Raw genomic sequence first — 16,641 nt, forward strand, 5'->3', positions numbered from 1 at the left:
AAATCATTTGTTCAGCCATCTTTTTTAAGATTTCAAAATGAGATAGAAACATTCTAAAAAGGCAATTATGAAGTTAAAAAAATCAGTTATTGGTTCTTTTTATCATTTTTTTAGAGTGGTGGAATTGTATTCTTTTGGATATATATAATTTTGTTAAGAATTGAAGAGAAAAAGGAAAAAAAGAAAATATAGAAGAACTGAGAATGTAGGAAAGAACAAGATTTTTCTGAAGCTTCCCTGTTTGTTGCCATATGTTGTGTTGGAGCATGCAGGAAGGAATGCAGTAACCCATAAGTATTACAAGTGCAAGGTGTGTGCAGAGCTGTCCTTGAGCCTGGGCTCAAGGAACAACCCAAGGATAAAGCAAAGTGCAACCAATGTATTAGCACAAATTTTATAGAATCTAACATGCAGTTTATACAGAGTTGGCAAACTTGTTCCTTAAAATTGCAAATTTAGAATAATGCAGTGATGCAACTATATGGAGTTTAGCATGCAAAGATTTATCACATGATTAAAATATATCCAAATTCAAACACACCGGCATACGATATACCAAATTAAGTAATTAACGACATAGCAATAATGCCTCAAAAAATAGATCTGAAATTCTAAATTCCATACGTAAAAAACCATCCCAAGCAAAAAGGTAAAAGGAGAGCTTTAATTTGGGTTGTGTGGCGGGAAAGAAATGCTAGGATATTTGAGGACAAAGCTAGAAATTCAAAGAATCTTTGGGACTCCATTCATTTCATCGCTTCGTTTTGGGCTTTTTGCTCAGCGGGTTTTAAGGGCATTCCCCTTAACGTTTCACAACTAGATTGGCTAGCAGTGTGTAGTTCCAATGAGACGGTGTTGTGTCATGTTATTTTCTTGTGTTGTTTAGTTTTAATTTTGGCGGGAGGACTTCTCATCCTCCTTATGTACTATTTTATCTTATCAACATATTCATGCGTGGTTTCCTATAAAAAAAAAAGGTAAAAGGACCATAAAAAAGCTTGAAAGTTTAAAAAATAAATGTTTCTTAGAAATTGTGATCAATCATAAACTTTTTTCAATCTTCTAAAAGTGAATATGTTAAAGTTTCATCCTATCAAAAAATATGTTAAAAGTTTCAAGGTATTGATCATTGGGGAGATGAACATTTTAAGATATGGACTTGCTCCATACTTTTTCTAGTGAAATTACTTACATCAAGTATGTTCCCTACCAAACCTTGTGAACAAAATTGGTTGACTAGAATGCTTGAGGGTTGTCAGGATGTATTAATTGGTTTGCCCTTAATTTTTCAGACTGCTGATCTTACCAATGCCAACTTAGAAGGAGCTAATCTGGAAGGAGCAAATCTAAAGGTAAAGCTTCTTAGCATTGTGGTTGTGCATCAGTATTGTTGCTAAAGGATATATTTAGTTAGTGTATTTGGAAAATCATACAATAGAAGAACTTTTGGGATTGGGGGTGAAGTACTACATAAAGAAATTGGGTTGCACAACTTGCAATCATTCTGTGTGTGGATGGTTAAACCTATTGCTGAAAAGGACCTTTATTTTGGAGTCTATTGACAATATGGATTTCTCTTGGCTTGAGTTTTTTCAATTGTTATTGTTATTTTTATTTAATTTTTTCTCTTGAGCAATTTCTTCTCTTTTGTGTAACTCGTATTCTTTCCACATACTTGGGTTGAACCTCTAACATTTTGTTATCAATATCCTGAATCCTAACTTAAAAAAAGGAATAATAGCTAAGGAATCTGGAAGTCTATATTGATTTTGGCAATTATAGAATATTATCTTTTAATAAACTTAAAGAATCATTAACAAGCCAGATGTTGGATTTGAAGGTAAGAGTGCCAATCAGATTATCCTTCATGTAAATTGATTTGCTTCTAATGATCTTGTAATGGCAAATATTTTGAGTTTTAAGGACAATTAGAGAATGGTTTTTAGTGCATTAATTTGTTTCTCCCTTTTATCATATCAATATTTGTAATCTAAGGTCCCTTTTTGATGATTGCGGTTTTTTGTTTGGAATTTTTATTTATTATTTTATTATTTTATAATAATAAAATTTTCTAGTTCTTGATATCTTGGTTCAAACTTAGCAGCTTAGTTTCCTTCTCATTTATTATAAGATCCTGGATAATGTACTTGCAAAGTTTATTTAATGGGACCATGCCTTGAGAGAACTTCCTAAGTTTGTGTACAAATAAACCATGCCTAACTTGCATAATCATACACATTTAAGTTTTTAGGTTTCGTTAAAGATGCAATGCTCTATCTTGAGGTATTTGGCCCTATCTGAGACACAAGTCAAGTATTGTGTGGTTCAACAATAACTTGGTTTCATAATAAATTGATTCCAATTGGAGGGGATGCAAATGCAGAAGATTTAGCAATGCAATTGGGCTACAAGGTGAGAGGGATTCCATATACGTACCTAGGTCTGCCTATGGGTGCCCCTTTCAGATTGGTAGCAGAATGGGACTTAGTGGAAGAGAGGTTTTGTAGATGGTTGTTGATGTAGAAAATGCAATATATTTCTAAAATGGGGAGACTTGCATTGATTAGAAGTACATTGTCTAGCCTGCCAATCTAGTACATGTCATTGTTTGTAATCCCAAGAAAGGTCAAACTAAGGTTAGAGAAAAGGTTAGATAAGATTCAAAGGGATTTTCTTTGAGGAGGTGAGACTTCGAAGAAAAATCCTGGATTGGTTGGTTGGTCGGTTGTTTCCTCATATAGGAGTAAAGGGGGTTTAGGTATTAGAAGTCTCTCTTTTGTGAATCGGGTCCTCCTCGGTGAGTGGGGTTGGAGATATGTTTCTGAATGGGGAAGTTTTTTGGAAGTAGATTATAGAGGGGAGATATGGGAAGGAAGAAGCTGGTTGACACTCTTGTGAAGTGTGATACGGTTACAGGGTTGGTGTTTGGACAGCTTTAAGGAATGGGTGGGATCTTTTCTTTAGGAGAACCTTCTCTAAAGTGGGTAATGGTTGGGGGTTAAGCTTTGGAAGGATAAGTGGTGTGTTACCTCCTTGTATGCATTGGCTTTGTCAAAGGAGGCTTGTGTGGTGAATTTATGGAAAGATTTAGGAGCAGGGGCTAATTGGAATATGTGCTTTTCTAGGTACTTTAACAATTGGGAGTTGATGTTGTCCAAACTTTTTCTCAACATTGCTAGTGAAGTCGGTTAGGAAAGAAGAAAATGGTAGGGTGATATAGAAGGATACTAAAAAGGGCTTGCTTTTAGTTTTAGTCAAATCTTTCTATTCGATCTTGGAACTTGGGAGGTCAATCTCCTTTCCAATGAACATTATTTGAATTCTGTTGGTCTCATCCAAAGTGAGTTTTTTTTCTTGGGAAGCTAGTTAGGGAAAAGTTCTGACTTCATATTAGCTCCAGAAAAGAAGATGACTATGAATGAATAAATATTATTTTTGTGAACTTGTGGGGGAGTCTGTTAATTATATTCTACTTCACTGTACCAAAGTAAGGATTCTATGGCAATTGTTGTTCCCATTATTCAATGTAGTTTGGGTGATCCCTTCTTCGGTGAAAGATACCTTGTTAAGTTGGAATGATTCCTTTGTAGGGAAGAAAAGCAAGAAAGTGTGGAGAGCAAGTGTGGAGAGCTGTTCCTCTTCGCCTTTTTTGGACAATTTGTCAGGAATGAAATCGAAGAGCTTCTGCAAATAAGGAATAGACTGATCAAAAGTTAAAACATTCATTCCTTTGTAATATTTCATCTTGGGTTAGCATGTACATAAGAGAAGGCTTTTGATTGATTTGTAGATTGGGTGGGTTCTTGTGGAGAGTTAGGGTGGTTTTTTGTGACTCCTCTTTCGAGGCCTCTCTTTTAGGTGATCCATGTATTTTTATGTATTTTTTTATACTATTAATTTATACATACCTATCTTTACCTATTATAAATCACTTGGCTAACTCATGAGATGACATGGAGTTGCAACACTAAGACCTGGATCCCATGAAAACGAAAGAGATTCCCTTCATCAATTAAGTTAAAAATGCCTCAATGCATGAGTACGAACAAGAAATTCAAAATGATTTATTTTCAAACAATTATTGACTTTTTATTAATCACATTTTTTTATTTATTATTTTCATCTTTTATTTTCAAGATACATCAATTATTAAAAATTGTTGAGTGAACAACCAAGATACTATGACTTTGAGTCATGGATGGTTGTCTAGGCATAGAATCAACTAAAAAGAACACCCTGACTCCTGAATTTATATGATATCTTGCACGACAATGATTCAACTTCCATGGACCTCTTTCACTTAGAACTCAGGATATAACTGTTGCTGAATTGCCTCCCACCAAGAAGCTGTTGAGGACCAAAGTATCTACTTGTGTCAATCCTCCTAGTACGATTAGTAATCCAGCCTCTAGTGCAGCCCTACCCCATTTGGCTTAGGAAAAACTATAACCACTCCTCCCTCAAGATCATGGAAAACTGTTCTGATGCTTATTTATATTAGATTACCTAGTGAAAACTGTTGAAATTTGGCATTCAAAGTTAGGGTTTTAATTTAGGAAAGTATTTTAGGAATAAAAAGGAGAGATCATTTAGGATGATTCAGTTTCCTAATTTTAGGAGAGAATCAAGCTAGATTGATATTTTCTTATTCAGTCTTTGTGTATATATATGTGTATGGTGTGTACCTAAAGAAATCAATAAAGGAATTCAGAAATTCTTCATGGTATCAGAGCCAGTTTTCTGAAACCCTAATCCCTTCTGACCACCTCTTATTCAGGCCATCATTCATTCCGGCCAAATCTCTCTGGCCATCTCTCAATCCGGTCATCTCTCTCTGGCCATCTCTCATTCCGGTCATCAGTCCCTGTTCTCAGAGCCAAGGGAGAAAACGCTTTCCGATCAGTCGAATCGTCGTCAGAAAACATTCACCGCCGGCGACTTTTCCGGCGAACTTTTCTGGCAAACTTTCTCGACGAACTTTTCCGGCGACAGTTTTTTTCACACCGCAAGGAGCGCCTGGAGGAGATCTCCAACTTTTCCCACGCGCGTTTTTCCGTCCGCGCGACTGCATCTCACGCGCCGGCGCGTGAGGGCGCGTGAGCCACTTTTCGGCGACGCGCTTCCTACTCCAGGCTCGCCTGACGCCGACCAGCCACCCTTCGTACCTGTTTCTGCCATCCGAGCCCTGCACGTGCCTCTTTTGGGGTTCTTTTGCCTCCGCGGGCCCTCCGATCAGTTTTTTCGACGTCCTCCGGCTATTTTTTCTCAACTCCAATCCCTGCACGTGCCTTGGGAAGTGTTCTTCTACCTTTCCGGTCCATGACAAAATACGGAATGGCATCATCACAAGTATCCAGCGTCACGTCACCAGAATCAGGGGGCAGATCTGAAATTCCAAACCTTGGTGGCAGTGATTCCTCTCCTATTCTCATCACAGGACACAAATTAAATGGCCATAACTACTTACAGTGGTCACAATATGTGTTGCTGTTCATTTGCGGTAAAGGAAAGGATAAGTACCTCACTGGAGAAGCAGCCATGCCAGAAACTACAGAACCGGGTTTTAGGAAGTGGAAGATTGAAAACAGCATGATCATGTCATGGCTTATCAATTCCATGAACAATGACATAGGTGAAAATTTCTTGCTGTTTGGGACTGCAAAGGGCATATGGGATGCAGCCAAAGAAACTTACTCAAGTTCTGAAAATACTTCAGAACTTTTTCAGGTTGAACCAGCCCTACATGACTTCCGTCAAGGAGAGCAGACAGTTACTCAGTATTACAACACACTCACAAGGTATTGGCAGTACCTTGACTTATTCGAGACTCACTCATGGAAATGTTCTGATGATGCAGCAACATACAGGAAAATTGTGGAACAAAAGAGACTGTTCAAGTTTTTCCTAGGACTAAACAGAGAATTGGATGATGTTAGAGGCCGAATCATGGGCACTAAACCCCTGCCAAGTCTCAGGGAGGTTTTTTCAGAGGTTAGGTGTGAAGAAAGTAGAAAGAAAGTGATGATGGGATCCAAAGAGCAACCTGCCCCAACATTGGATGTCTCTGCCCTTGCTGCTCGGTCATTTAATAGTAGTAGTGGAGATCGTCAGAAACGGGATAGGCCTTGGTGTGATTATTGTAAGAAACCAGGCCATTATAAGGAGACTTGCTGGAAGCTTCATGGCAAACCGGCTGATTGGAAACCAAAGCCACGGTTTGACAGAGATGGCAGAGCACACGTGGCTGCCAACTCTGAGAGCACATCTGTTCCCGAGCCGAGTCCATTCAACAAAGAGCAGATGGAGATGCTACAGAAACTATTAAGCTAAGTTGGCAGTGGCAGTACTACCGGTGTAGCCTTCACTGCTAATCGAGGAGGAATGAAGTCGTGGATAGTGGACACAGGTGCTTCTGATCACATGACAGGAGATGCTGCCATTCTTCAAAATTACAAGCCAAGTAATGGTCATTCATCCGTCCATATTGCTGATGGTTCAAAGTCAAAAATTGTCGGTACAGGTTCTATAAAACTTACTAAAGATTTATATCTTGACTCTGTCCTCCATGTTCCAAACTTGGATTGTAATCTTTTGTCCATTAGCAAATTGGCCTGTGATCTCCAATGTGTTACTAAATTTTATCCAAACTCGTGTGTTTTTCAGGACTTGAAATCGGGGAAGATGATTGGCAGTGCTGAACTGTGTTCCGGGCTCTACCTCCTCTCATGTGGCCAATTCTCAAATCAAGTCTCTCAAGCAAGTTGCGTTCAGTCTCAGAGTATGTTAGAGTCTTTCAATTCTGTGTCAAATTCTAAGGTCAATAAAGATAGTGAGATTATAATGTTATACTATCGCCTTGGTCATCCTAGCTTTGTTTACCTTGCAAAATTGTTTCCCAAATTATTTATCAATAAAAATCCAACATCTTATCACTGTGAAATTTGTCAGTTTGCAAAGCATACTCGAACAGTATATCCTCAAATCCCATACAAACCTTCGACTGTTTTCTCTCTAGTACATAGTGATGTGTGGGGTCCCTCCCGGATAAAAAATATTTTTGGCACTCGATGGTTTGTGACATTCGTTGATGATCATACACGGGTAACATGGGTTTTCCTTATGAAAGAAAAGTCAGAGGTCGGACACATTTTTCAAACCTTCAATCTTATGGTTCAAAATCAATTCAATTCCAAAATTCAAGTCCTCAAGTCAGATAATGCAAAGGAATACTTTACTAGTAGTCTCAGTACTTATCTTCAAAATCACGACATTATCCACATAAGTTCTTGCGTTGACACCCCACAACAAAATGGGGTGGCTGAACGCAAGAATAGACATCTCTTGGAGGTTGTCCTGTGCCTTATGTTTTCCTCTAATGTTCCAAACTATTTATGGGGGGAAACTATTCTCACAGCTACCTATTTGATTAACCGTATGCCATCCAGAGTGCTTACCTTTCAATCCCCACGTCAACTTTTCTTAAAACAATTTCCTCACACCCGTGCAGCCTCTTCTGATTTACCACTCAAAGTATTTGGTTGCACAACATTCGTTCATGTGTATCCTCAAAATCGTAGCAAATTTGCTCCTCGAGCCAATAAGTGCATTTTCCTAGGGTATTCTCCAACCCAAAAAGGGTACAAATGCTATTCTCCAACCAACAAAAGATTTTACACCACCATGGACGTCTCTTTCTTTGAACATGTCTTCTTCTATCCCAAATCTCATGTTCAGGGGGAGAGCATGAATGAACATCAAGTTTGGGAGTCTCTTCTTGAGGGTGTACCTTCTTTTCACTCAGAGTCACCAAATCCTTCCCAATTCGTGCCCATTGAGTTGTCCACACCCATGCTGTCATCAGTCCAGCCAGCCCAACACACAAATGTTCCTTCTCCTGTGACCATCCAGTCTCCCATGCCTATTCAACCTATAGCCCCACAACTTGCTAATGAGAATTTACAAGTTTACATCAGGAGGAGGAAAAGACAGGAATTAGAGCACGGATCACAGTCAACATGTGGCCAATATATTGACTCCAATTCAAGTCTTCCTGAAGAGAACATAGGTGAGAATAGGGCTGGAGAGGTGTTAATTCCCAGCATTGATGATTCTACTCTGCCGATTGCATTGAGGAAGGGTGTTAGGAGATGTACAGATCATCCAATTGGGAATTATGTTACATATGAAGGGCTATCACCATCTTACAGAGCATTTGCTACTTCTCTTGATGATACTCAGGTTCCCAACACAATACAAGAGGCATTCAAAATTTCAGAATGGAAGAAGGCAGTACAAGATGAGATTGATGCACTTGAGAAGAATGGGACGTGGACTATCACAGATTTGCCGGTTGGGAAGAGGCCCGTGGGGTGCAAGTGGATTTTCACCATAAAATACAAAGCAGATGGATCGGTCGAGAGATTCAAGGCTCGTTTGGTAGCTAGAGGGTTTACACAATCCTATGGGATAGACTATCAGGAGACTTTTGCTCCTGTTGCAAAACTGAACACTATCAGGATTCTTCTCTCATTGGCTGTCAATCAAGATTGGTGCTTGCAACAACTGGACATAAAAAATGCGTTTCTAAATGGTGACCTAGAAGAGGAAGTCTACATGGAAATACCACCTGGTTTCGAAGGAAGTATGGCAAAGAATCAGGTTTGCAAACTCAAAAAATCCTTGTACGGCCTTAAACAATCTCCCCGAGCCTGGTTTGATAGATTCACAAAAGCAGTCCTGAAGCTGGGCTACAAACAAGGTCAGGCTGATCATACTCTATTTGTCAAGAAGTCTCATGCCGGGAAAATGACCATATTGATAGTCTATGTTGATGATATTATTCTATCTGGGAATGATATGGAGGAATTACAGAATTTGAAGAAGTATTTGTCAGAAGAGTTTGAAGTTAAAGACCTTGGAAATTTGAAATATTTCCTTGGTATGGAAGTGGCTAGATCAAGGAAGGGAATTGTAGTCTCTCAAAGAAAATACATACTCGATCTTCTTAAGGAGACCGGTATGCTTGGATGCAAACCAATTGATACTCCTATGGATAGTCAGAAGAAACTTGGTATCGAGAAAGAAAGTACACCGGTAGATAGGGGGAGATATCAGCGGCTCGTCGGGCGCTTGATTTATCTCTCACACACTCGGCCAGATATTGGCTTTGCAGTGAGTGCTGTAAGTCAATTCATGCACAGCCCCACTGAGGAACACATGGAAGCAGTCTACAGGATTCTTAAATATTTAAAAATGACACCAGGGAAAGGTCTATTCTTTAGAAAGACAGAGAACCGTGACACTGAAGTATACTCAGATGCGGATTGGGCAGGAAACATCATTGACAGGCGGTCCACTTCTGGATATTGTTCTTTTGTCTGGGGAAATCTTGTTACCTGGAGGAGTAAGAAGCAATCAGTTGTAACCAGAAGTAGTGCAGAAGCTGAGTACAGAGCTCTTGCGCAGGGAATCTGTGAAGGGATTTGGATAAAAAGGGTTCTTAGTGAACTGGGACAAACGAGTTCATCTCCAATTCTGATGATGTGTGATAATCAGGCAGCTATAAGCATAGCAAAGAACTCCGTGCATCATGACAGGACCAAGCACGTTGAGATTGACAGACACTTCATCACAGAGAAGGTGACTAGTGAGACGGTTAGACTGAACTATGTTCCTACCAAGCACCAAACCGCAGACATCCTCACCAAAGCTTTACCTAGGCCTAACTTCGAAGACTTAACTTGCAAGCTGGGATTATATGATATATATTCTCCAGCTTGAGGGGGAGTGTTGAAATTTGGCATTCAAAGTTAGGGTTTTAATTTAGGAAAGTATTTTAGGAATAAAAAAGGGGAGATCATTTAGGATGATTCAGTTTCCTAATTTTAGGAGAGAATCAAGCTAGATTGATATTTTCTTATTCAGTCTTTGTGTATATATATGCGTATGGTGTGTACCTAAAGAAATCAATAAAGGAATTCAGAAATTCTTCAAAAACCATCAAAGTCAAAGTCCAGGCAACTCATCAGAAGAGGAAACCACTTAGAATTGTACTATTGTATTTCTTTTACAACTAGAAACTCTTCAATGCATCAAAATTCCACTTGGCATGATTCATTAAGAACTCTAACAAAATGAACACCCATAGAGAAGAAAAGATTAACACTGCATCCCAAACTGACTCCATAATCCTCCATCTATTCTTGAAAATCTTGGCACTCCTTTCTATCCAGATCACCCAAGCTAAAGCAAGTGCAACCACAGTAAAGTACCCTACTACTAAGGTTGTCTCCAAACCTGTGGAAAACAATCTCCAACATATCAGCAGGCTCTGTAGGAGGTACCCAATCCATGCTAGCATGATGTAGGACAAACCTACGATGGTTGCCTACACTCAAGGGTAGGTGGACTAGGGTTTTATTTTTAGGGCATAAGGAGAGGAACAAGGAATAAATTTTATGGTAGAGAAAATTATAAGATAAGAAATAGAGAGAAAAGAAGAAACAATGAAGAAAAGATGGAAAACCTTAAGAGTCTCACTAAGGCCTTCTAGGAGTCTCACCTAGAAAAAATCAATGGAATCTCACCATTGAGGGTTGCAACCTTGCAATGAAAGAAAATATAATATTATTCATATCAAATTATCCCTTTGATTTACATTGATTAGCCTATTTATAGGCTTCTCTAAGAAACCCAAAGTCTACTAGGACTCTAATAACCTATCATGACTCAAATTCTAATTGTATTATAACTCAACTAACTAATCCTAATTAGACTCCAACAAATACCAATCCCAATTCAATTCTAATTAATATTAATCCTACTTAAAGTTTACTTAGGTCTTCCCTTTCTTCCTTGAATAAACTTTAAAAGGCTTTCCCCCATCATAGCAAGTCTGAATGGTCTAATCCCATAACCCCCTTGCTACTGGGCAATGAAAGAATGGGTGTCCTACTATCCAATACTTGCCCAAACACATATCACACCACTCAAGTCTAAGAGTTCCATTGTGACAAAGTTGTGTTGACCCTCATATTAGCTATTAGTCAAGAGAAGGCTCTAACTTAAGGTGAAACATTTGATTTCTATATGACATTGGTATTAAACCTCTTATTAGCCACAAGCAAAAAAGAGTTTTATATTTTTCTTTGGCTAAGTTTTCATCTCTTTATATTTTTCTTTGTTTTAACTTGAGGTGAAAAAGGGCTCAATTGCATTGGGAAGCAAAAAATTGGAAGCAAGACAGACAATCAAGCATGATACATTTAAGATGAAGAACAAAAGGAATTATATTACTATCTAGGATCTATGATATTGCAAGAATGAAGCCCTTCTAGTTTGTAACCCAAAGTAAGATATATTTGAGGAGAGCAGGAATAGGGGTGTTGGGAGGGTTTGCAATCACAAGCTCATCTCTCTCTCTCTCCTGGAAGTGGTGGTGTAAGCAAACTTAAGAGAAAAGTGAATGGAGAAAAGATTTGGTTATCAAAAGAATGTCCTTTTTGGTCATTGCAACTAAACTAGTGGCTGGTGGGGTTTTTTTTTTTAATCCTTTTTCTTTTTTCTTCTTCTTCTTCCTCATCTTTATTTATTTATTTATCTAAATTATTATTGACTTGAAAGGAAAAGAGAATGGAAGGAATCAAAATTTCTGTTCTGTGTGTGCGATTGAGTTCTGAATGTAGCAAGAACATCCAAGGGCTACTGGAAGAAAAAACTTGGACAAAGAAGATTAATGAGTGTGTATTTTGTGTGTGCACGTGTTTCCTGTGAAAAACATGGCGCTTATGGAGACCAGACAGTTATGACTGGCTAGGCCTTCCACTTTTGCCCTTTTCGAGTGGGGAATATACTGGATAGATGCATTAGTCCTGATGGTTTGATTTGATGTGATAAGTAATGAAAATAGTTAGAGACAGAAAGAACAGTCAAATGCTAAGAAGGAAATCAAAGTGGGGAAGAACTTGGATGGAAAGATCAAAATGGGGTTTTTTAGGCAATAATTTTAGAAGTTTTGATTGATTAGATGTGTAGCTGTTTGGCTGACCTCATGTAGGCCTTTGAGACATTTAAAGAAGATAAGAGGGTTAATTAAAGAAAATGTAGCATTCCCATTTATCAATCCTATTTTAATTTATTCTTTTGTTTTGTGTACAATTATATTTGGTGTGATCAAGTTTATAAAAAAAAAAAAAAAAAATTGGTGCGATCAAGGTTAAAATTGATTTCTTTGGGTTTATTGCAACGTAAGCTTACTTTATTGGAACACTTGTATGTTCTTCAGGGTGCAAAGTTGAGTAAGGCCAATTTGAAGGGTGCAAACCTTCAACGAGCTTACCTACGGCAGGTCAATCTTCGTGATGCAGTAAGTAAAACAGATGCATATTAAGTTTAAGAATTTTTATCTTAATGCTGTTATCCTTTCAATATTTTACATGCCTGAAGATGGAAAAATGTCCTCCCTATTTGTTCTAGCATCAGATATGCTCCTATAATGCCTTTAAGATTAATGAGTTGAAAGTGCATAAATAGTCGTCCAGGGATCAGGTATCTACACTTTATATGCTCCTTCAATGTCTTTGAGATCTATAAGTTGAAAGTGCATAAATCCTCTTTAAGGAGTTTCATCCTGTTTGAGTGAGTCCTTTTTGTGGGTCCTCCTATTATCATTAGGATATTTGAATCCGCTAGGACTGTAAATCCATTACGTAGTGAGGGTTTAAATCATTTCCGTTAAATTACATCAGTTTAGGACATAATACATGTGCCACTTAGCTCAGTGCTTTCATCCTTAGCCCTTGCGAGTGACCAAATCATGAAAATCATCCTTGCTGCCCCTTGTTATATATGTATATATATTGTGGCCTTTTTCTGGTTCCTCTTGGTATCCTGTGTCTTCCATTATGAATTAGTTGTCCACCAGAAAAGCATTGATGGATATGTCAGGATCCTAAAATTGACCGGAAGATGGGTATGTTGATGTTGATGGCTGCAAGTTGACAAAAAATAATTGTCTTTGAAAGTTTCTGGAAAAATGATTAAATGGAACTTTGTCAAATGCTGAAAGATGCATTGATTGAAAAAAGAAAGAAAGGAAAAAAAGAAGAATTCATAATGTTCCATATAATAAAATTATTGTTCTTTTTTATATTTGATCAGAAACAAATTAGTTCATTGATCTGAATTTTTGAGTACAAATGAATGATGGGAAATCCTTTGAAAATATACAAGGCTGATCAAAGAAGGAAATAGAGTGAACTTCTGAAAAGAAATAAGAGTACAACTATACTTCACAAGAATATGACATGAACTTGTAGAAGTTAGAGCAACTGTACACTTCCCAAGGAGGTAAAAAGTCTCCTAAAAAAGATGCCCAATGCTTGGCTCCTGTCTTTCTCGAAAGATAGGCAACATTATTAGGTGAATGAAGATTCCCAGAGAAAGAACTTACCCAAGTCATGAGCAACACCTAGAATTCAATTAAGCCATCCATCATACCTCCAAGCCCCCAATATGATTTAGACACCCAAGATATCAAAATAGAATAATCCCCTTCCACCTGTAAGTTCGAAAGACAAGACAAAGAGCCCTATCATGTACCAAACCCTCTAAAAGAACTAAAATCTCTATCTTGATGCTAAATTCTTCTCCAGCTGGTTTTGAGAATGCTCTCACTACCGAACCACTAGGGTCTCTGATCATCCTTCCACTTCAGACCTGTTTTACCCAAAACACATCCATCAAAATTTAACTTAAATGATCCCACCAAAGGTGGAGTCTGCAATTCCTTTCTAATATTTCGATATATATACTAAGTTTCAATCAAGTTGTAGAACACTAAGAGGAGTATCCTTAAAAGCTACGGTAGTAGAGGCTCAAAAAGAGGAATAAGAATAAATCAGGTTTGAAACCTCTATTGTGATAGATAGGTCAACTTGCCTACCAATCTCTGATAGCTCTCCTTGTTTGATTGGTGTGTTGTGATTTGTGATAGGGTGTGTCCCCTGGTCTCATTCCAACATACTAGTCTCCTTTATTAGGTCCATAACATACTTTCTTTGTAACAGAAAGATCCTATGGTTTGACCTTGCAACCTCTATACCAAGAAAATATCTCAGATTCCCCCAACTATATAATATTAAATTCTTTAGCAATAGATCCCTTTAGTCTTCCTATTTTAGTGAAATCTTCCTGGTTACAATGACATCATCTACATTGATAATAAGAATTGTGATCATACCTCTTTCAGTATTTAAAACACTATGTGATCATTTTGACACTGGAGATATCCCATCTTTGGAATGGATCTTATAAATCTTTCAAACCAGGCCATTGCTAATTTCTCGTCTTCTTTGGTTATCTTCTTTGCGTCTCTTAATTAGGCTGAAATGATGAATGCATTGTAAGCCTGATCCGTCATTCTTTTTCTCATTATGGATCCTTTGGGAAAATTATGAATCATTTCTTGTGCTTTTAAACCATTTTTTCTTTGCTTTAATAGTAGAATAATTTATTTTCTTTACTTACTGTCATTTTTTTCCTCAGTTTTCCCTTTAGATCAAGCTTACCGGTTCTGTCCGATATATGAGCCAAGTCAACAATTTTTACATGTGCCTTTATTGCATTTCCTTTCTTAAAATTGAAGAAAGAATGACTAAAGTGAGAAAACTAACTTATTTTCGGATCAAATTCTTAGGACACTTTTTTTTGAAGGATTTGTAATATTTTAAGTGAGAAAACTATTTTATGTTCCACAGAACACGCGTATGTTTTGAAGAATAATTTCCAAAGAGGCTCTAAATCTATGTTTCCATTGTGAGGATGATGATAGTAGGTAACTAACTGGAGTTGGAGGTGTAATTTTGTGTGATTTTGTTGCTAGGAGTCTATGGAAGGCGCAAAGCTCAATGGTGCAAATATGATGGGAGCAATCAGATGACGTTGAAATGAGATTGGAGCCGGAGCCGGAGCCGGAGCCATAAAATTTGATAAGAGGTTAATAACACTACTCTTGTGAATAAACCTATTTCCCTACTTGCGCTTTCCCTCTCTCTTATTTGTGTGTGGCCCTTGGGGTAAATCTGGACCAACAGCCCCCTTATATGTTAATAGTGTGTAATAATGATTATAGGTGTTGGGTATTTTCTAATGATTTACAACCAGACCCACCAGCGCATATTAAGGAAAATTGAAAATGGAATGACAAGGGTGTCATCCTAATAATTATCCACAGTGGCAACGAAATAAAAGACCTATTACTTTTACTTTCCTTGCGTGACTAATCGGTTTAGATGCTTGGATGAGTTTCCACTTTCTATTTTGAAGAATAGAGCTTCGAGATGTATGTTCAAGGATTTTTCTTATAAGCGTTTCTTGTTTTGTGCATTTGGCCTGAAGCATTGAACTTGGTAAAAAGTGGAAACTTTAGGGTCTGTTTGGTGAATAGTTTTTAGTTCTTCAAAACAAAAAAAATCAGGAAAGCATGTTTGACAATCAAAAGTTGTTTTTTATTTTTTGTTCTTAAGAATAAAAAACATAGTGTTTTTAGGGAATATATTTAAATTGTTTTATGCTACTTTAACTTGTTTTCTAAGAGTTGATTTAAAAAATAATTATATAAACATGTAAAATGATTAAAAATAAAACACTAGACATAAAAATTATTTTTTAAAATTTAAAAATCAAGTTAAAAATATTTTAGTTTCTAAACAGAACATCATAAAACAGTTTTTAAAAACTGTTATTCATAATTGTTTTTAAAAATAGTTACCAAATAAGTTCTCAGGTTGATCCATTGAGGTAGTCTAGTTGGTCAAAGCGAACATTGGGAAGTGTGGTTTCAGACATATGGTATTGGGTTTGAATTTTGCTAGTGAAGATATCTTGAATTTATTTGGTATTAATTGTTGTGGGATGATTAACACCATGAGGTTTGGTCCCTTGGAGTTAAGGGTTTGGTCATGGAAAATAATTAACAAATCTTTTTACATGAAAAATAATTAAATAATTAAATTGTATTTGTTTATTATTATTTTTTTACTTTATTTACATTATTAGTTATTTTAATAGTGTAATAGAAAATTTTGTTTTAGGGGTGTAATGGAAGATTTAAATATTTTAATGTATAATAGTTAAAAAAAAAAGGATTGATAAATTGCACATATTTTGTTTTATTAAAATAAATTACTTTCAAAAATAAAAAATGTAATATTATTTATAAAAAAAGGAAAAAGATTATAATATTGTAATACTATTGGTGTTTTAAATTATTTTATTCATCTTTTTTTTTTTCTTTTAAAAAATATTTCCATTTTCTTTTAAGAAAAAATTGAAAATAATATATTGGTGTTTTCATTTTTTTTTCCATTTTTGAACTCATTTTTCAAGAAAATAGAAACACAAAATAATTATCCACATATTCTCAACTCTTTTTTTTTTTTTTTAATTTTTAATTTTTAAAATTGAAATATATTAGTAAATTTCATATAAAAAATAAAATATCTTATACCAAAGGTATAAATTTACATTAGGTCTTTAAAAGTCATTTGAAAGAATTTTAACAGTTTAGATAGTACCTCGAACCCAATCTCTAGCACGAAACAAAGGCTTGTCTCGGCTTAGCTAGTAATGATTGACCTTACC

At 36.6% G+C, this 16,641-nt stretch overlaps 1 protein-coding gene across 2 annotated transcripts; it reads left to right on the forward strand.

The window, feature by feature from the left end:
- The first annotated feature begins 1,221 nt into the window (after positions 1 to 1,221).
- On the forward strand, positions 1,222 to 15,268 carry LOC117910690 (FH protein interacting protein FIP2-like). Of its 2 annotated transcripts, none has more exons than XM_034824807.1 (3): positions 1,222 to 1,352; positions 12,284 to 12,364; positions 14,885 to 15,268. In XM_034824807.1, exons 1-3 carry the CDS (start codon positions 1,242 to 1,244, stop codon positions 14,936 to 14,938), a joined length of 246 nt encoding a protein of 81 aa, XP_034680698.1. In that variant the 5' UTR covers positions 1,222 to 1,241; the 3' UTR covers positions 14,939 to 15,268. The 2 variants fall into 2 exon arrangements, with proteins under 2 accessions (XP_034680698.1, XP_034680697.1); XM_034824806.1 differs by having other exon boundaries at positions 1,227 to 1,352; positions 14,882 to 15,268.
- The last annotated feature ends 1,373 nt before the right edge of the window (positions 15,269 to 16,641 follow it).

Source organism: Vitis riparia, unplaced genomic scaffold (assembly GCF_004353265.1).
Source record: "Vitis riparia cultivar Riparia Gloire de Montpellier isolate 1030 unplaced genomic scaffold, EGFV_Vit.rip_1.0 scaffold819_pilon_pilon, whole genome shotgun sequence".
NCBI classification, from domain to species: Eukaryota; Viridiplantae; Streptophyta; class Magnoliopsida; order Vitales; family Vitaceae; genus Vitis; species Vitis riparia.